This window comes from Phascolarctos cinereus, unplaced genomic scaffold, assembly GCF_003287225.1.
Source record: "Phascolarctos cinereus isolate Bilbo 61053 unplaced genomic scaffold, phaCin_HiC Scaffold_8;HRSCAF=390, whole genome shotgun sequence".
NCBI classification, from domain to species: domain Eukaryota; kingdom Metazoa; phylum Chordata; class Mammalia; order Diprotodontia; family Phascolarctidae; genus Phascolarctos; species Phascolarctos cinereus.
The window spans coordinates 53,767,288-53,788,223 of NW_027556291.1; the positions used below are offsets into that span (position 1 = coordinate 53,767,288).

Sequence of the window (20,936 nt, forward strand, 5' to 3'; positions counted from 1 at the left end):
TCGAGTCGTCTCTCCCAAGCTATTTAAGAGCAGGAACTGTCTTTTGACTTTCTTTGTATTCCCAGTACTTCACACAGTGCCTGACTGGTAGTAGGTAGTTAACAAGTGCTTATTAGCTGACTGATTGATTGGTGAAGTGACTCTGGCTTGTCACGATGGGGTTGTGCCCTTTCCCATCGGACCCCCAGCTCCTGCCTTCCAGTCATGCTGCTGGATTAGGGAGAGTTTCCCATATATTTTGTCCCATCCACCTAACCAGGCTTCACTACCATCTTCTTGCCATCTCCCCCTGCCCCATCCTGTTCTAGACACAGGAATAATCAAATCTCCCATTCCTTTGAGAAAGGACATGTCAGTACTGGATAACTGTCCTGGGCCATTTGCTGTTCCTTCATACACACTCCATCTCCCATCTCTGCCTTTAAACTGGTGTTTCTTCCATGGCTAGAAGGCTTTCCTTCTTCAATCTTCACCTCTTACAATCTCTGGCTTCCATCAAGACTCAGTTCAAACACCACCTTCTCAGGAAGCTATTCCCAGTCCCTTTGTAATGCAGAACATTATTTTACCATTTAGGTAGTAGAACCCTTTAGGCCATGGAAAACTCCAAATTCCTTAGCAAGACCCTTATCTGGCTGCTCAGGCTCCAGCCCTCAGATCATATCTCTGGAAGCCTCCATTGTGAGAAAGTTTGCACAGCATTATCATATCTACACAGAGGGAAAAGGGTGTCCTTGACCAGCCCCCAAAAAACCTCTTCCTCTTGCCAGACTTCAAAGATCCATCCCCCTCCCTGTCCTGTATACTCACTATATAAACCCTAGCTCAACCCCTGATGGGTGCTGCTTGATTTGGATGTGAATATCCCTGGCAGCCGCGCGCTAATAAAGTCCACAATTTAAAATTAGCTTGGGTGGTCAACTCGCTAATTTCTCGGTATAATACCTTCAGCTGCTAAAGCCTTCTCATTTAAGGTTAGCTTCCATCTACTCTGCATGTATCTTTCAGGCACCTATTTATGTACAATGTAAGTCCCAACTAAAATCTCCTTTTCTACAGAAAGTCTTTCCTAGCCCTTCTTGATCCTAGAGCCATCTCTCAATTATTTCCCATTTATCCTGCATATAGCTTGCTCTGTCTGTGTGTGTGTATGTGTGTGTGTGTATGTATGTGTATGTGTATGTATTTGTTTAGATGTTGTCTCTCCAGTACCATTAGATCGACCTCCTTGAGGACAGGGTCTCTTTTCCCTTTTTGTATCCCTAGAGCTTAGCATAGTGCCTGGCACATAGTAGGCACTTAATAAACATTTATTGACTGACCTGCATTGGTAGAGGGCACTCCCTTTATTAGAAAATATTGCAGGGTCAGGTTCTGTATATTCTGTATATACGTGTTCATGTTGTCTCTGCTGGAGAGCGGAGTCCATTTTCATTTGTGTCTTTATATCTCCAGGGCCTTGGCACATAGTGGGTGTTTGACACACATTTGCTTTATCTTTAGGGAGGGAAGAGTGTGGTGTGAAGTGCTGAGCTTGAGAGTCAGGTAGATCTGGGTTCAAGAGCTATCCTCGGTCCTCTTGCACTCTAAACCTGCGCCCTCATCTATAAAATGGGGCTCAAAATCCCTGCAGCATCTCTTTCCTGAGGTGGTTAGGGGCGGGGAGGATCTTTCTGTCGCATTTCGCAACATATACTGCGGCAAGTGTCAAAATGAAGCTTGAGGGCCTTAAGCCCCGCCCCGCTGGAGGGCCGAGTCGCCCACGTGACTGCGGAAATCGAAGGATTCTGCGCCCATGGTCTTTGGCGACCACCACCATCCGCCGCGGGAGGGACATTAGTGGACTCATTTCCAGGGCGGGGCGGGGTGGGGGGGCTCCTTTCTAGAACATTCTATCAAGTTCTTCGAGTCCCACTGCTTGCAGTATAATGGCGTCACAGCGGGGCGTGACCAGCCATTATTTGGTTGTATTTGATTTTGTTCTGAATAATCTCGCGAGAGTCTTGGTCGAGAGTTTAGAAAGGTGGGTAGGGAGAAGCGCGTGCGCACTCGGGACTCTCGGGCCGCATGTCGAAAGCGGATGGTCTCGCGTAACGTATGAGTTTGCGTGAGGCAGGGAGGGGGAGGCACTGGAACCCAGTCTTCCCTCTTCCGGCGCACGCGTGCCTGTCTCCCTAGCGCCCTGCCCCTCTCTCCCCCCGCCCCCTGCTCCCAAGCTCCCCTGCTCGCAGCCTCCCCACATCCTCGCTCCTCTCCTCATGTGCTACAACCATCGTCTCGTCCTGCGACCTCGGCTCGCCGGCTTCTGCTCCCCGCCCTGAGAGTGGTCTCCGGGGACCGCCTCGGCGCTGCAGCCCTCGAGCCCTGCCTTCCATCCAGCCACCCACCTCCGCTTCAGTCGCTGGCAGTTGTGCGGGTGGCCGCGGAGACCCGAGTTGGAGATGGCGCAGGGTGGCGATGGGCTGCTGCGGGAGGGCGACTTGTTGCCGCCGCCCTCCTCTTCGGTGATGCCACCCGAGGCCGTGGTGAGCCAGTGGCGCTACAGTCACGAAAGCGACTGGCAGTGGGGGCTTCGGCGCACCTTTATCTGCCGCCACCTGCACAAGTACCCCGGCGCCGCGCTCGACCAGCTGCTGGCTCTCTCGTCGGCATGGACCAACCACATCTTCCTGGGCTGCAGGTGAGCGGGGACGGGGACTGGGGGACCGGGGGACCAGAGAGGGGGGCGGCGTGTGTGTGTGGGGGGACCAGAGCCGAGGTTCGGGGAGCCTTCCTTCCCCCCACTCCCTCCCCGGCACCCCCCTTCCTCCGCTCCCCCCCTCCCCGGCTCGCCTACGTCTCTCCTCTGCTCGCCCCCCTCCGGCTCTCCTCCCCCCTTCCTCTCTCCCCCTTCTCTGTCTCTCCCCCTTCTCTGTCTCTCCCCCCGCTGGCTCCCCCGCTCCTGGCTCGCCCCCTCCCCTCTCCCCCGCTCTCCCTCTTTTCCCCTTCCCTCTCCCCCGCTTTCCCCCTCCCCGACTCACTCCCCTCTCCCCGGCTCGACCCCTCCTCCCCTTCCTTCACCCCTCCCATTTTCCTTCCCCTCTCATCCTTCTCTCTTTTTTTCTTCCATCATCTTCCGTTTTCACTCCTTCCATTTTCCTTCCCCTCCCTTCTTTCACCCCTCTCATTTACCTTCCTCTCTTTTCCTTCACCCTTCCTATTTTCCTTCTATTCCACCCCTCCCATTTTCCTTCCCCTCCCATCCTTCTCTCCTTTTTTCCTTCCATCATCTTTCATTTTCACCTCTCCCATATTCCTTCCTCTCCTATTTTCACCCTTCCTATTTTCCTTCCTCTCCTTTCCTTTACACCTCCCATTTTCCTTGTTTTACCCCTCCCATTTTCCTTCCTCTCCTATTTTCACCCCTCCCATTTTTATTCCTTTCCTGTTTTCACCCTCCGATTTTCCTTCTCTCTCTTTCACCCCTTCCATTTTCCTTCCCCTCTCTTCTCTCCTTTTTTCTTCTATCCTCTTCTATTTTCACCCCTTCCATTTTCCTTTCCCTCCCTTCTTTTACCATCCCATTTTCCTTCCTCTCCTTTCCTTCACCCCTCCCATTTTACTTCCTCTCCCTTCCTTTACCCCTCCCATTTTCATTCCTCTCCTATTTTCACTCCTCCCATTTTCCTTCCTCTCCTCATTTCACCCCTCCCATTTTCCTTCCTCTCCTCATTTCACCCCTCCCATTTTCCTTCCCCCACCTTCCTTCACTCCTCCCATTTTCCTTCCTCTCTTATTTTCACCCCTCCCATTTTCCTTCCTCTCCCTTCTTTCACCCCTCCCATTTTCCTTTCACTCCCATCCTTGTCTCTTCTTTTCCTTCCATCTTCCTCTCTCATTTTCACCCCTCCCTTCACCCCTCTCATTTTCCTTCCTCTCCCTTCTCTTTTTTCCTTCCATTTCCCTCTTCCTTTCTTCTTAATTACCATCCTTTTTCTTTGAGTTTCATTCTCTTCCTTCCCTGCCCTCCCGGTGGGTCTAGGGCCCTGGCTCTGATTTCACATCAAACCATTCCCCACCTCCTCCATTTCCAGGGACCTTGGTCTCCAGTCACCCTTCTTGCTCTGTGTGGCACTTTCTTCCCCTTGGAAGGGGGAATGTGTCTCTCCCTCTGCTGCTTGGCCCACATCCTTTTGCTTCTCTTGGCTCTCAGTAGCTAGGAAGGCTCCTTCCTCAGCGTCCTGGGCCACAACATACACATGGTCTCCTGCTTTTGCCAGTGAAGCTGGCTGAGGAACTGGAAAATCTACTGTAGAAAAGGATTTCTTTCATTTTTGCCCCAAGTGGAATTAGGTATCAGTAGCATTCTGCCTAGGGATTGGGCTTCAGGTCTTTTTTTCCCCACCCCCTTCCTTTTGGGGCCTCCCAGATAGAGAGGTATTTGGACCCTCCCGTTCAATCCAAAGGAAACTGCCATGTGGCATTTCATAGGTCGAGTTTTTCTTTAAACTATCCATGGGCAGCTCCACCCATCAAAACCCAGTCTGGGCTAAGCTGATCATTTTCTGACTGAAATTTGGCCCTCAGTTAACTCAGTGGGACTTTTTTTTTTTCTTAATGAAAAATTGAGTTAACAGGGCATAGGTCTAACAAAGTTTCAGCTATCTTGGGTTAATGCTAGTATAAGTTTACCATTCTCCATTGACGTTAATGGTGCTTCCATTTGCTGCCACCCTCACAAACCATTTCTTCTATTCTTCTTGCCTAGTATAATTTCTGCCTCCAAGAGATGATCCAGATCCGAAACATAAACCAGACTGACATGTATTCCATGTGGAAAATTTTGCTGAATTTTTCTTTCCTTTGCTGTTTCAAGAGCTAAATGAATGAGCTGGCATCAGGGGTTCAGAGCATCACAGATGGAGAGCTTTATGGAACCCAAGAGGTTATCTAGTTAGTCTAACCCCTTTATTTTCAAAATGAAGAAACTGAGGCCCAGAGAGGTAAGGTCACACAAGGAGTAATGGGAAAAGGCAGGGCTCCAACCCAGATCCCCAGATTCAAGATCCAGTGCCATGGTGCTTCATTGCCTCATATTAATAGCCTTAATTAGCCTAATAGCAGTGATGAAGAAGGAATCATTTTCATTTCCTTTCTTTAAGCAAGATATCTTTTATACTTTGCTTGTTAGTAAGAATTCAGTCTCTATGCACTCTACCAACATGCCTTTCAAATTTGTAGGTTAAAACAAAGCTGGAAGCTCCCCCCCCAAAAAAAAAAGATTCAAGGGGTTGGTGAGGTGTGGATTTACAGGTTTGTGGTTTACAGGTCTATCTTCCTGTGAATTTATCCTATAAAAGAAACAAACCTGTATGGTTCATATGCCTCAGGTTTCATAGGATTATTCAGCACAAATACGGTTTTAAAGGATTAGCCCCCAAACTCCCTTTTATGCAAAATCTGAACTACTAGAAAATTTGGATAATTGGAGCTTTTTCTCTGCGTTCTCTTCTTTATGAAAGAGAAATAGAGTAATAAAATAATATCAGGGATTTACTCTGGAGAGACCTTTCTTGAGTACGTTTTAGGTACACTGTTCTTTTCTAGCAACTGTATCTGTACCAACTGTGGTACAGTGGAAAGAGCTCTGACTCTGGGCTGGTGTCCAAACACGGGTTCAGATTTGGTTAGTAGCTTTCTGACCTTGGGCCAGTCCTTTCCCTTCCCTGGGCCTCAGTTTCCCCCTCTGTAAAATGAGGTTGGACTAGATGGCCTCTGAGGTCCCTTTCGTTCTAGATCTAGGAGCATATGTGTGACCTTGGACAAGTCTCTTTCCTTTCCTGGGCCTCAGTTTCCTCCTCTGTAAAATGAGAGAGTTGGACTAGGTGGCTTCTTGGGTCCCATCCAGCCCTAGCTCTAAGATCCTATGAAATGATTCTTGGTGTTTATTTATATATTGCTCTGGAGGGGCATTTGGAATCATGAGAATAACAGCTGTGTTTAGTATAGTTTAGCATCAGTTGTATTTTTGCTATATCCTAATTCTTTGACAAATGATGTTATACTTAAATATGGGAACTCTGGCTAATATTCAATTAGCCAGAAGTTTGTTTCCCCAAGCATTATTGTTCAATGCTGTATGTACCAAGCCAGCAGTCCATTTTGGCCATTATGTTGTTTGTGAGAAATTGCTTGATATTGTGAAAGTTATCTTAAAATTAAGCAGGCTTTTCTGCCTAGGTTATTTATTAAGAACATCTCTTCTGTACTGGTCTAAAACTGGTCCTAGGATGGTAGATGCTGGCTAGGGATAGGTTGTGAAATTAACAGTTGGTCTAGTGGGTGATGTGGATGAATCACTTTGCTGATAAAGGAAGAAGGGGAGCTTTTGAAAGGATTTTTCCCTTTCAAATCTGGGATTTCTTGATCATTTCAGGAGAAGAGGTAGGTTTATGACTTAAAAGGCTCATTCTGAATAATTCCAATGATTTATGTAAAAGTTACTTGAAATTGTTCCTGTCCTCTGCTGTCAACTAGACGTTGGTAGCAGTAGCTTGGCTGCATAAGTTTGGTTCAGTTTCTGGCAGGAGTCTGTAAATAGTTCTGAACAAGTAATTTTGTAACTACAAATCCTAACCTCTGCTTAATTTTCAAGTGCCAACTCTCATTTACTTGGTTGGACCTAATGGAGCAATTTAATCCTTTCTGCATTTCTTTGGTAAGCCATTACTAGTCAAACTATTAAATCCTCTCTATGCATCTTGTATCCTCATTTTTACTTATGCTATTGACTCTTGATATATTGAAAATGCTAAATTCCAGGCAAACTGGCAAAATGCTAGGCTTGTTGATTTTTGAACAGCTTAAACATGAATTTTTAAAATCACAATAGATTCTGGTTTTCCCCTAGAATATCTATCACCTTTTTTTCTTGCATATTGCTGGTTTGTAAATGCTGCTGAGAGTGAGTGTGTGTGTGTGTCTGTGTGTGTGTGTCTGTTCCAGGTCCCAAAATGGGAGCTACTCTAGGGCAAATGTCACAGCTTGTGTGTATTTGTTTAGATGTGTGTCTCTTGTTTGACTTAGCAGTACATGGCAAATCACCATTTAAGACTGGACTGAGGACTTTTCAGAAGCTTTTTATTTGTTTTAAAGGAGAAGGGTTTCTAGTCAAATCTATCCAGGTTTTAAAGTGCTGTGTCTGAAAACAACTCAAGAGTCACACTACTTGGTAGAGACACCTTGCTTGTTACATCCCCAAGTCCCTGAGTGAGTGAGGAGGCACGATAGAAAATGGAGGGGGACCAAAGGTTTGATCACTTGCACCCAGTTTGAGATTTGTAGGCACTATGATTTGCTTTCCTGCGAAATTAAAAATACATGGCAATGAGTTCTGGAATACTGTCATCCGAGGTGATGTTTGTGGTTTTCTTTGAATGGTAAAGTTTTAAATACTGTGCCCAGTGATTTCTGGCACTGGAGGGGTTGGGTTTCATTGGTAAGTAGCTTCAGAGGGACTTGCTGTTGGGAAAGGTGTCTTCTAACTTAAATGAGCAGTTTGGGCCTGTGGCGGGGGGGGGGGGGGGGGGGGCGGCTAGGGGGCGCCCCATCAACCTTATAAGTCAAGATTAACTGCATCGAGTCTGCAAATGAAGAAGTGAAACTAATGCAAAAAGGCATTGAGAGGCATTCTTTTGAGCTACTGGAGGTAAATAGTTCATATACCTCCTCTGATCACTAGGTAACTATTCTTGTTAACTAGGTGCTAGGTAAGCTTTAAAAAAACATATTTATTGATCTCTTTTGTTTTTCCATCGCTTTCATTTCTAAATCTACCTTCCACTCTCCAGTTGGTAACAAAGTTTATGAAAGAAAAGGGAGGGGAGAGGAGAGGAATTCCTTCAAATTACCCAATATATGCAACGTTCCACACTTGGAGATCCCCATCCCCACCCCATCCTGCAGAAAAAGGAGGGAAACTCATTCTCCTCTTTCAAGCCAACCTTGATCATTAGAATTACCAAATGTTAAACTTTAAGTAGCTTCTTATTAAAGGATGAAGAAATTGAGTATATTTCCATCCTACACCGAGGTATATTTTTGTCTGATTAGAATGGTTGGATTTCATAGCAGAGTGAATGCAGTGGTTATAACTAATGGCGTTGCTGGAAAAGAAAAAAATCAATGGACAAATGTGTGGATGTTTCTGTAATGAGCATTTTTGTGTTATTTATGGATGTCACACATGGAATTGATCATTGCATTCTATGTTTGGATTTGGATGGACCTAAAGACCAATTTTGAGCTTGTGACTATTTAAAGCCCTGGGTTCTGGTGGTGGATGTAAGTACAGTGAAGGCATTTCCTTTAGTTCCCTCCACTTGAAGTTGTCTAGGCTTTTCATATCTTCCTTTGCTTTAATTTGACTCGAAAATATCAGATTTGTAATTGATCCCACTATATTATGTAACTTGTCATGATTTTCCCAAGTTCAGATAGAGTAAATGTCCTGTTTGATGTATCTGGAGTGGATAGTGAAGTAACAGGTATGGAAATATGCTGTGCCAATAGCTGCCAGTAGGTGGTGCTGGTGGGTTTTTATCAAAACTTTTTCCCCCTGGAAAAGCCAGAAACATTAATATGGGGGGGGGGGTTTACCCAGAACCACCCTGAAGCACAGCTAGCACAGGGGAACCACTAACAGCCTGGTATAGAGGATGGTCTTTACCAGATGGGGAACTTTAGGGTAGACAGCGATGTTTGGAGGTATGAGGGAAAGGACTTAAGAAGACTAGGATCATATTCCTTTTAACTTTGGGAAGAACTATTCAGAAACGGAGTTGATAGACCTGAGCAGATTTCTTCGTAAGCTCTAAGGGATGGTTGTGGGCTTATTACCTGTGTACTGACTTCTCTGCTTTGCTTGGAAAAGGGGCTGTTGGGTCTGAGGAGCATACTATGCCAGAAATGACAAGTTCTCACCCTCATTCAAATTCAGCACCGGCACTTGCCATCCATTTTAAAAAATTCTCCCCAAATGGCATCATTGATTCCATGACACTCATGGGACCCCAAGGTAAGAGTGGGAAGTGGTTACGAGTCAAAACCAAAACTCGTACGGATCCCTTGCCCTTTGAGCTAAAGTAGGCATGGCCATTTCAGAGACCCTCTTTGTAGTTTTCCATGCATGAGGTATAACAGCTTATAATGGGAATAGCCCATTTAGAAGTTTTGGAGCTAGTTTAATTCTTATATGTTTTAACATCATCTTTTATTACTTCAAACATAGGTATAGCCCACAATTGATGGAAAAAATTTTCAAGATGGCTGAAGGTATTGATATTGGGGAGATGCCTTCACATGAACTGGTATTGCCTAATGCTCCCAAAGCTCAAAAACGTCCCCCCTCGCCTTGTGCTGGTGAGTATATTTCCTTTTCCTCCATGTGTGATCTGAAGAAACCTGAGGTCTCTGCTTCATTTGGTAAAATGAGGGTGATACTTAATTCTTGTAAGTGTAAAAAATGGTTACTTTCAAACTTGGGATGTGAGAGTTGTTAGTTCTGTTATCCTTTCATTTATTAACAGTTTTATGGAGAATGGGCACTTAATAAAATAATAAGTATCCTAGATATCATAGAGGCCCATGGAATGGGATCCACTCTTATAAATAAAAATCATGCCATACTTAAACCAGATCCCCCAAGATGGAGCTTGCTCATGATGGCATGTGTGTGTGGCGCGCGTGCACACACACACACACACACAATCAATGCTCTTGCATTGTAGTGTGTGACCAGGGTCCTTCACTTAGGCCCTAGTCTGGGCAGAGCACTGTGCTGGGCTGGGCTGGGCTAGGCTAGGCTAGGGTTGGCTAGGGTAGGGTAGGCTAAGGCTAGGGAATACCAAGTTTAGGTATGACAGGATTCCTGGCTTCAGAGGGCTTCCCCACTGCTGCCAACTTAGATCAAGAACCCATTACTTCTTGCCTTGATAGTTGCAGTAGCTTTTCCTTAACTTCTTTCTGTGCCAGACCCCCTCCAGACCAGGCTGTCTATCACTTCCAGATTCTTCTTCCTAATGGACTGCTCTAAACCGCTTAACTGCTCAAAGACCTTCTGCCTGTCCAATTGCATCCAGACTCATTAGCCTGGCATTCACAATCCTCTGAACAGATCTGACCCCAGGTTCCTTTTTCAGCCTTATCTTTCTCTTCTCCCTTTTTGCTCAAATTGCTTTTCACATCTTTGGTTCTGTTCCAGTTGAACTATGCCTATTCCTCAAATGGCACGCCCTGTGCTGCTCCTTCCACATAGGCCCACATGCCAGCCCCCTCAGCTGCCCACTTGCTGCTTGCCCTGCTTCGATCTGCCTAGCCTGATATGTCACAGCTCCCGCCTCTGGACTTGAAGAGCATTTGCTTTCTACCTCCTTCATGTGCTTAGCTTATTAAAATGATCTCTCTATATATGTAGGCTGTGTCCCTCACTCAGTGGTCATTTCCTTGAAAGTGGGTCTGGTTTGGCATTTTTGTATCTTTACACCACTCAGCCCCTGACCCAGCACAGTGCCTTGCACAGATGAGGTAACAGTATTCGTGCACATATGTAAAGTGTAATATACTATATACCTATATACCTATTATCTATAGATATAGATCTTGGCAGTAAGTTCTTCTGTAGTTTTAACTTTAGCACCCTCATTTTCCTAATCCAGCCATATTATTCTTTTTTCTCCTAAAAATAAAATGGATTCTATTTCTGTATGATGGGTCAGGACCAAGGTCATTCCTGAAAACAGACTTTAAGGCAGGGGTTAGAAATTGGCAATTCTCTCTTAAGAACTCTATTAGGAAAACCATTTTCTTCATTATGATTAATTTATAAGTGATAAAGAAGACTAGTGTTCCACACTTTTCCCCTTTGGGTGGACCTTTGATCTCCTTGATTTGGTGCTGCCCCCAACAAACACACAGATTGTAACCTCTTCTGTGCAGTTCTTGTCTGTGTCCTCCCAGGAGAATTTGATTTAGCCAGTGCACTCACTGGAAGCCATCTTCTGGTTCTCTTAATATCTCAAGGGGACCAATATAACCCTGGGATTCTCTCCATCTATTGTGTCTCATTCTCCTTAGACTGGCCCGTCTTTGATACACACACACCCTTGATGCTGTTTTTATACGAGTTGTATAAATCATTGGTGCAGCTTGCTTCCAACCTGTCCTATTTAAAAATCAGCAGTTAAGGGGCAGCTAGGTGGCTTAGTGGATAGAGCTCCGGCCTTGAAGTCAGGAGGACCTGAGTTCAAATCTGCTGTCAGACACACAGCATGTACTAGCTGTGTGACCCTGGGCAAGTCACCTAACCCCAATTGCCTAGCCAAAAAAAAAAAATCAGCAGTTAAGTGAAATTACAATCTGCAATATTAAAATGCTTAAAATTGTTAGTGTTTTAGCTTTCTTTCATATAAAAAAAAGCAATTTGAGTGCATGGATGTGGTACGAAGTCCTTCTTATCTAGTAAGACTGGCCAAACAACTAATTAAGAGATGAAAATTACTCATCTTAATTTCTAAAAAAAAACATTTAAATGGACAAACTTAGCAGCTCCCAATAACTGATCCTGCTGATTTTTAAAAGATAACAGCCTAGAGCTTTTAAAAATGAACCTACTTCTTTAGCCTGCAAGTTGCTATGAAAATACAGATCTATATAGTCTCTGGATGGGAAATTTGCCCTTAACTAATAAACCCTTATTACCTACATAGCCCTGGAATAGGAGAATTGGGGTAAAATGTATTAACTGAAAATTCTAGTTCTAGAATAATTCGAAGAAGGTGAGAACACTTGGATCTTCTTGGCTCCCTGCTTGAAGTTGTACTGATCGGTTTGTCACACCCAGTAGACTCTGGGCTCCTTGAGAACTGGGACTTTGGCCTCTTCCAATATCTTGTGTAAAATAGGAGTTTTAACAGATGCTTGAATGGAAAGAACCAGAGCCAAGACTAGCTGTGTGGCCTTGGGGAAGCTCTGTAACCTTTCTGGGCCAAAAATTTCTTCATCTATGAAAATGAAGGGATCTCTTTTCCAGCTCTTTAAATACCACCACAGATTGATTCTTTACCTTCCACATGTTGCTGAATTAGTCATGAGTCAGAAAGAGCAGAGTAGAAGGCTTTGAACTTGGACACTGGACCCAGTAGACACTATAGGAGGTTGACCAAAGTATGTCTGTGAAGGTCGACTTGTTAATACCTGGAAAACATTCCATCAGATTTTTTCCCCTATTGATATTTGACTTAAGACTGCTTGTTTTTTCTTTATGAAATTGTAAAATGTAGCCATTCTACTGCCACCATCCCTCCCAGACCCTTGGTTAAATAAGATAGGAAGTGTCAAAGGAGAGAATAGGGTCACAAGGTCTCAAATATTACAATTTCTCTACTTTGGAAAAATGCAAATAGAATTTTGAATGGGAGTCTGGATCTCTTTGCCTGAGCCTAATAAAGTTAATATAAGATCATCTTAACTGTTTAATCCCATTCTGTCAGATGATGGATTCCTGGGTGCCAGTCAAATGGTTGTCTGTTTTAGGTAGCAACAACCTAAATGAAAAAACGATTTGAATATCGGTGGACATGCCTGTCCCTTTCAAGTTTTCTTAGGGTTAGGGACAATGGCCCCTTGATTTGTTTGTGTATGCACAACACATGTGGCTGTACCCAAATTTCTGGTTGCCTACTAGAGATGTCCCCGACCAGAAACAGTCTCTCCGTCTTCTTAGGTGCCATGATATTTTATTTGTATGGCTCTGATAGTATGTACATCTTCTCTCCTCTGGCAAGCTCCTTGAGGGCAGGATTCAACAGGTATTTATTAAGCTCTTTATGTGTCACTGGAAATACAGAAATGAAATTATCCTTGCCCTCAAGTAACTTCCATTCTACTTGGGGGAAAACAAACATGTACACAGATAAGTGAATATGAGAAATCTACAGATTAAATGACCAAATAGTTGGGGGAAAGGGACAAGGACAATGAAGGGACTCACAGAAGGCCTCTGGGAGGTAAGCCTTGAAGTTGCCCAAAGGTGGAGATGAGGAAGGAAGAGAGCATTCCAGGTGTAGGGGCATGCAACACAGTGTCATGTACATGGAACAGTAAGTAGGCCGGGATGGCCAGAATGTTGGGTGGGGAGGAATATGGAATCATTCTAGAAAGATAGGTCAGAGCCAGATTGTGAGGGGCTTTAAATACTGATTTGAGGAAGAGGTTGCCATCTAAGCTTCTTGAGAAAGCCTCATGGTTGGAACTGTGATTTAGGAATATCAGTTGGGCAGCCGTGTGGACAATTGATTGGAGTGGGGAAAGACGAGGCCATTACAGTAATGCATGCAGAGGGAATGTTGGGGCCTGAACTAGGGTGGTGGCCATGTGAGTGGACAGATGTGGAAGGTGAATCTGATGCAGGGGAAGTTGGGTGTGTGTGCTAATAAAGTGAGAAGGGGAGTGACAACTCAAGAGTTGAAGATTCCCTTTCCCTCCCTCCCTCCCCACCTTGCTCCTTCCCTCCCCCCCCTTCCCCCCTCCCCCCAATCAGCTTGCCCCAGCACTTCTCCAGGACGTGCTACTAGCAAGAAGGACAAAGAACTGAGGATCTCACTGCCAGCGAGCACCCAGCAAGAATGAAGAATAGGGAGAATTTTGCAGTGACCTGCATAGGGTATATATGATGTTTGTATTTCTGTCACAGCCAAGTGACTATGTCTGGTTTTTTGTGTCCCCATTAGCACCTGGCACAGTACTGTGCTTATAGTAGGTGATAAATCTTTGTGACGTTAGACTGCCATTCAACAGTGGGGCTCCTGGCAGTCCTACTGTGCCCCGGCCCAAGGCCTTCTTTACTCTTGGTTTTCTAGCTGCTGAAGGATTTACGGGCCCTGGAGAACACAGACCACAAGGCTTGAGGGAGGGGTGGGGGGGAGGGGTGGGGATGCTGAAGTACAACTACCAAGATGGATGAATGTTATGAAGAAAACCCAGACCAAGGATGGTGAGAGGAGGGTTGAAAAGTTGGTGATAATAAGAGCTGACATTCCCAGGTCACTCTTAACGTGTATAAAGCACTTACCATTTATTACCGTATTTAATCTATACAACCGTCCTGTGAGGTAGGTACTGCAGATGTTTTTTAGCCATTTTAATATACTTTACCATAAATACCCAAATTGCCTTACAAGGTATTTCCACCGCACACACACACATACCCCTAACAATTAAACAACTGATAAATCTCACATCACTTTGCACTTTTGTAGCTGTTGACAGAAAGGTTATAGCCTATAACTTTGATGATATGATATCAATATTGTCTGTTAACATTTGACCCAAGGTGGTTGTTTTGTTTTGCTTTTTAACGTTGACTTTCATGTTACTTTGGGTGATAATTGTTCCCATTTTACAGGTGAGGAAACTGAGGCTTAGAGAGGCTAAGTGACTTTCCCAAGGTCACACAGCTAGTAAATGTCAGAGGCAGGATTCAAACCCAGTTCTCTTCTGACACCTAAGGCCAGCGTTCTTTCCACTCCACCAAACTGCCTCTCTACTGGACTCTGAATTACCAGCATCTTGGAGTCTTCATCAGAGGCAAAAGGGAATGACTCCAGTTGGGGAAAAGAGGGGGCCAGCCTGGTGGAACTGTGCTCAGGTTGGGTGAGCCATAGGCTGGAAGAAGCTGAACATGATGAAACACATGCTATTTTGCTTCCAACAGCTCCAAGGAGTAGGCTTCTAGGAACTAGAGCAGATCCAATCCCCTCCCCTGCCCCTCACATGGGGTGACAGTGTGCACCCTGAAAGAATGAAATGATAATCTGTTGAAGTGATTTTAGGGAATGTGTTGGGAAAGGGCAAAGCTGCCACTAAAGGGTGGGGGTTGAGCACAGAACAAGGATACTGGAGACAGATTTTTGCCCAAGGGTTAGTCAGACATAAGCTATAATATATACACAGGCAGAAATTTTTCTATTTGGAGCCACTCATTAATTAAGCCATTCATTAATCTGATTCAGTCTTGGGACAATTAGGTTGTTCAAAATAAGGTCTTCTGAAAAGTTAATCAACACAAGTTTGTTCCAAATGTGTGCAGGATGTGTAGGTAAAATATGGTAACAGAAAATCATGAGAGTGATCAAGATAAAACGTTAAGTGGTACATTTTGAATGCTCCTCTCTGGAGTATTTGGGAGAAAACCAGAATGAGAAGGCCAGAAGGGGTTATAATCTAAATTGGTGGTAGAAAGACTCAGATCAAAGAAACCATGGAGCCTTCAAAGTCAAAAAAAGAATGTATTTCATTGATTTGGAGGCACATAGGTCGGACTTACTGTGTATTGAATTTATATCAGGTGATAATGAAAAATTAATTCTTTTCCCTGTAAAAATGACCCGAAATCCTAGAGTATACTCCATCTTCTCATGTTAATTCTGTACTCCCCCAAGGATTTGACAAAGTTTAGCTATGGGGGGGGGGGGTCACCTTAGTCCTCTCAGCCCAGGCAGATGAGTCTTACAAGTTAACTTCTTTTTTATAGTCCAAATAATGTCTCCCTCTATGCCTAAATGAATGGCTTTCCCTAGTGAAAAGGTGACATCACCTTCCTAGGCCAGAGATACAGCAGTCCAGTATTTTACACTGTAATTCACCCGGTGAATAACCACTGGGTGTCTCCTTTCTTTATGCTTTAACATTCCTTCTATGTCAAACCATGATTGGGTACACATGGTACACTGTTGTCACTATTTCGTTGGCTTCTGGAGGTGTGTAGTATTAAGACCCATGATATATATGTTTTTAGTCCATTATTAATAATGCATCTTTTGTTACCGTTTGACAGCCATTTGTTATCTTGGCTATATTATGTTCACCCCTGCCATGCCTCACCACTAAATTCTACTTATATTATAAATATGGTAATCATAGAATGTCAAAACTGGAAAAGCCCTTAGAAACTATTTAGTCCAGCCCTCCCATTTGCAGTTAAGCCTAATGGCAGAGCCCTCAACCAGAATCCATGTCTCTCTCTCTCTCTCTCTCTCTTTTTTTTTCTTTTTTTTTTTTTTTTTTGCTGCTAGTTAATGTGGCTAAGTGACTTGCCCACCAGGGTCACACAGCTAATACATGTCAAGTGTCTGAGGTCGGATTTGAACTCAGGTCCTTCAGACTCCAGGGCTGGTGTTTTATCCACTGCACCATCTAGCTTCCCCCCCCCCCCCCCCCGGTCTCTTAACATCCAGTCTGGTGTTCCTTTAATTGCCCTCCATGTACAGGACTCTTAATTGGAACTATGAAATGTCATGTTTAGTGGTCTAGATTCTAGATTGGAGGACAGTAGGCTGTGACTTTTTTTTTCCTTAAGATCAAGTTTGGAAATTGGATGTTTTCTATTTTGCCACTGCTGTCATATAATACAAAGCAGAAACTAGAAGGCCTATGGTTGGGGATGCTAAAGAGGTATGGGTTAGTACAGGGTTCCTACCAGCTTCTGATAGTCTGTGTTTCTTAGTACTGCCTGGGCTGAGATGATGGGAGCAGTTTATTTAGCAACTGGGATATAGTGAGATTTTCTTTAACTTGGGTAGACATTTTTCTTCTATTTTAATAGTGATAAGTGCCTTTTTAGATCAGTGTTGTTTTATTTTTTCCCTTTCGATCTTGTTGCATTCCCCCTACACAGGAAAATTAAATTGACATGTGCAACACTGTATTACCTCCCCCCCCCCCCAGGTAAGCCAAGCATTGTCAGCTGTGAAACTAAAGACCTTTTTTGAATAGTCTGTTAATGAAACATCCATCACTTAATAGTGTTAAAAGTTGAAAAACCTGAAATAAGCTATTGAAGATTCTATTTTGAACCACAACTAACTGTAGTATGGCGTTTGGGGAATGATATTTGAAATTCTTCTTTTCTTTAACTATAAATTTCACTCATTCCGTAGGTCAAATCCCTCCCAAAAAGCAAACTGCTTCCAGACTCCAGGTGAAACCTCGTTTTGAACCTGTACACTTTGTAGCTAGTAGTAGTAAAGATGAAAGAATGGAAGATCCTTCAGACACTAAAACACAGCAAGCAGACTCTACCATCACGCCATTAGACACCTACCAAGATGATGTTAACAACAGTTCCCAAGATCAAAAGTCTCAGTATTCCAAAACAAGTTGTGCTCTCACTAATAACCAGACTGCAACAACCAGCATGTTATCAGCTAGTGTGAACCCTGCCCCAAGTGCTACATCCCATCCTCCTCCATCCTCTCAGTCAGCTGCTGTGGCTTCCCCCTCAGTAAAATTTTCAGAATCAGAAGTAGCTGGGAAGCAACAGTTTATTGAAAGACTTTCTGCAGTTATTTGCAAGAGCCTTTCAGGGATGAATCTTGGAGGTGATAAAATTAATTATACATACATGTTAACTCGTTGCATTCAGGCATGTAAGACCAATCCTGAGTATATATATGCTTCTTTAAAAGAAATCCCCCCTATTGACATCCCCAGAAGTAAAAAACTTTTAATTGATGGCTTTGCTTGTGAAGTTAGGTGCCAGAGTATCTATCTGACTACAGGTTATGCTGGCAGCAAAAATGGTTCTAGGGATCGAGCTACTGAGCAGGCCATAAAGCTCTTGCAAAAATCTGTTGAGGTTAGAGTAATTAAGAGGAAATTCAGACATATTTATCAAGATGACCTTGTGGTATGTCAGATTGGTGTATCATATGATTTTCCTCCAGCCCTAAAAGCCCCAGAAGATATCTCTGTCAAGAATGGGGCAGAGCAGTCAGACTCTGCTTCTAGTTCCAAACATTGGACCAATTTTGTCCTTATAGAAAATGCAAACGATGCTATTGGAATCCTAAACAATTCTGCTTCATTCAACAAAATGACAATTGAATACAAGCATGAGATGATGCCAAATCGCACATGGCGCTGTCAGGTGTTTTTGCAGGGACACTGCTTAGCTGAAGGTTATGGAAGCAAAAAAGTAAGCAAACATGCAGCTGCTTCTAAAGCATTGAAAATTCTTCAAAAAACACAATCTGATACCCCAGTTGTCCAAGCTACACAGGTTCAAACAGTAGGCTATTCACCTAAGGGATCTGGAAACAAAGATTTAAAGGATCTTGTAATTTATGAGAACTCTTCAAACCCTGTATGCACACTAAACGATACAGCTCAGTTCAACAAAATGACTGTCAAGTATGTTTTTGAAAGGCTGACAGACTCAAGGTGGAAATGCAAGGTGATTCTGGAGAATGAATTCATCACAGAAGCAGTTGGGGTGAAAAAATTTGTCAAGCATGCGGCTGCAGAAGAAGCTGTGAAAATCCTTAAAAAGACACAGCCAACTGTCATTAACAACCTGAAGAAAGGTACCATTGAGGATGTGATCTCAAGAAATGAAATTCGAGGTCGCTCAGCAGAAGAAGCTTATAAACAAGAAATCAAAGAGGATAACATTGGGAATCGGCTCTTAAGAAAAATGGGGTGGACAGGGGGTGGGTTAGGGAAATGTGGGGAGGGTATCCGTGAGCCCATCTCAGTCAAAGAACAGCATAAACGGGAAGGGCTTGGTCTTGATGTAGAGAGAGGAAATAAAATTGCCAAGAAAGATATTGAACAGATCATCAGAAATTATGCACGGTCAGATAGCCACACTGATTTAACTTTTTCTACAGAGCTTACCAATGATGAACGGAAACAAATACATCAAATTGCCCAGAAGTATGGTCTTAGGAGCAAATCTCATGGAATAGGCCGTGAAAGATATTTGGTGGTAGGTAGAAAAAGGCGTAAGGAAGATTTATTAGATCAGCTCAAACAGGAAGGCCACGTTGGACATTATGAACTTGTCATGCCTCAAGCAGATTGAGACCAAAATGATCATGTAAACAACTTGTGCATTTTGTGAAATAGAAGAGGATGTTGCATTTTCTCTGGTTGTAGAAAATACTCATTCTAAAGTGTTGTGAAACTTTGCTCTTTTTACTTACGCTTTTGTAGGAAGGCTCTCGTTCAAGTTGTACTAGTATATAGTCCAGAAGACAGAAGTGTCCTCGATGTCACTAGTTATTTTATATTGTGATGTGATCATGTGATAATAAAAATGCACCCAAATGTACCCCTTCCCTTTGAAGTATACCTTGAATTTTGCCCTAAAAGAATTTTTAATTTGTTTAAAGAGCAAAGCGATTTGGAGTAAATGTGTTAATGATATTAACTACAATAAAACTACAACTGTCAACAACATTTTGTATTTTAGCTCATACTTTGTGCTAAGGTACTTTAAAAACTTTTAATTTCTTTTTCAAGAATAAACATACACTTTGTATAAAAAGTATCAGCCAATAATCCAGATAATTTATCCTAGTCACCATGTTTAGACAGTTGCTGAACCTCTTAAGTGTACAAATAAGTGAGTCTTTGAGAAGTGACATTTTATAGGAAAACGGCACTTGAGAGAAGCATAGAAAGGATTTTTAAAATATCCTAAAAATCAAAGTTCAAGAAAGTAAAGTTGAATTACTTGTACTTATTACAACATAGCCATGAAGCAGATGGACACCTCTTCCCTAAGAAGAACAATTTTGTACCATATCTCCAGCCTCTATCTTTCACATACTCTTGAAGGAATGTTTTCTGAGTCGTCAATACTATAAAAAACAGTAGGAGCTCACTGGGAAATGGTGGACAGGTTATCTTTGAAGCATTAAGATATCTTAACACTTGAACAAGTTTGAACCAGAGTAACCATTTATCCTTGGATGTATCCATCACAGAACTTTCTTTTTGGATTGAGTAAATGTTTCCAGGCTATTATTGAAACTTGCTCTTTTTTCTTTTTTGTACTCATTACAAGTTGTAATCTTAACCAAGTGAATAATGGGAAGTATCATTAAGAACAATTAGGTGTCAATCTAAAATAGCACCATAATGGTCTTTAGTCTAAGATTGCTGTGTACCTAGTTAACCTTTCATGCTTCATCAAAAGTTGCTAGTCCTGTAGGGGCAGCTAGGTGGCACAGTGGATAGAGCACTGGCCCTGGAGTCAGGAGGACACAAGTTCAAATCTGGCCTCAGACATTTGAAACTTACTAGCTGTGTGACCCTGGGCAAGTCACTTAACCCCATTGCCTACCAAAACCAAAAAAAGTTGCTAGTCCTTTTTAGGGTGGTTTTTTTTTTTTACTTTTTTGCAGATGAATATATTCAACTTTGATTCATACCTACCATGTCCTACATGGTCCTCACCTCCTAACTACCCTCCTTCCAGAGGATCTGACTCTCCCCCTTCTACCGTTGCTGATAGGAAGAAAACAAAAGTGAGTTTCACTATTTGCTAAGAGCAGGACTGGCTTCCATATCTTCTGAAGAAAGCTAGTGAACATTACTCCTTAATGCCGTGACTAAGAATCTTAAAGGCATCTTGTGGCTGTGTTCAGTTAGTGAGTAGAACAAGCTTCTGTTTTTTGTGTTTTGGTTAAATGCTGGGTTTCTGAATCAAAGTGTCTGGGAATTTAGAAGAAACAACTTTTGAGTTTTTCCTTCCTGCCCCAATGTTCTAGGACAGAAAGGTAGTCCTGATTTATTGCTTAGAGTTTTAAGATGCTAGGAATTGGGAACAGGAAAGACACCAGCGGTTCAACTCTGCTTCTAAGCTAAGTTAAACATTATTTTGGATATTTATCTCTTTCCCCTCTTTTCTGACTGGCGTTATAGAAGCTGGTCAATAAATATTAAGCGCCTACTATGTGCCAGGCACTGTGCTCAATCTCTGGGGCTACAAAAAGCAGCAGACAGTCCCTGCTCCTCAAGAAGCTTACAGTATAATGAACTCTAGTCTTGGAATTGGGAAGTGCTGCTTGTGACCCTGGAAAAGCCTCTTGACTTCTGAACGTGTTTGCTGCCCT

The 20,936-nt window shown here is 43.2% G+C and overlaps 1 protein-coding gene across 2 annotated transcripts; it reads left to right on the forward strand.

Annotated features, from left to right (window-relative positions):
* Window positions 1–2,063: 2,063 nt before the first annotated feature.
* On the forward strand, window positions 2,064–18,914 carry NKRF (NFKB repressing factor). 2 transcript variants are annotated; one of them, XM_020975113.2, is made up of 4 exons: window positions 2,064–2,680; window positions 9,269–9,399; window positions 13,577–13,699; window positions 16,974–17,063. In XM_020975113.2, the coding sequence occupies exons 1-3, from the start codon at window positions 2,442–2,444 to the stop codon at window positions 13,663–13,665; spliced, it is 459 nt and encodes a 152-aa protein (XP_020830772.1). In that variant the 5' UTR covers window positions 2,064–2,441; the 3' UTR covers window positions 13,666–13,699; window positions 16,974–17,063. The 2 variants fall into 2 exon arrangements, with proteins under 2 accessions (XP_020830772.1, XP_020830771.1); XM_020975112.2 differs by lacking the exon at window positions 13,577–13,699 and having other exon boundaries at window positions 2,080–2,680; window positions 16,974–18,914.
* The last annotated feature ends 2,022 nt before the right edge of the window (window positions 18,915–20,936 follow it).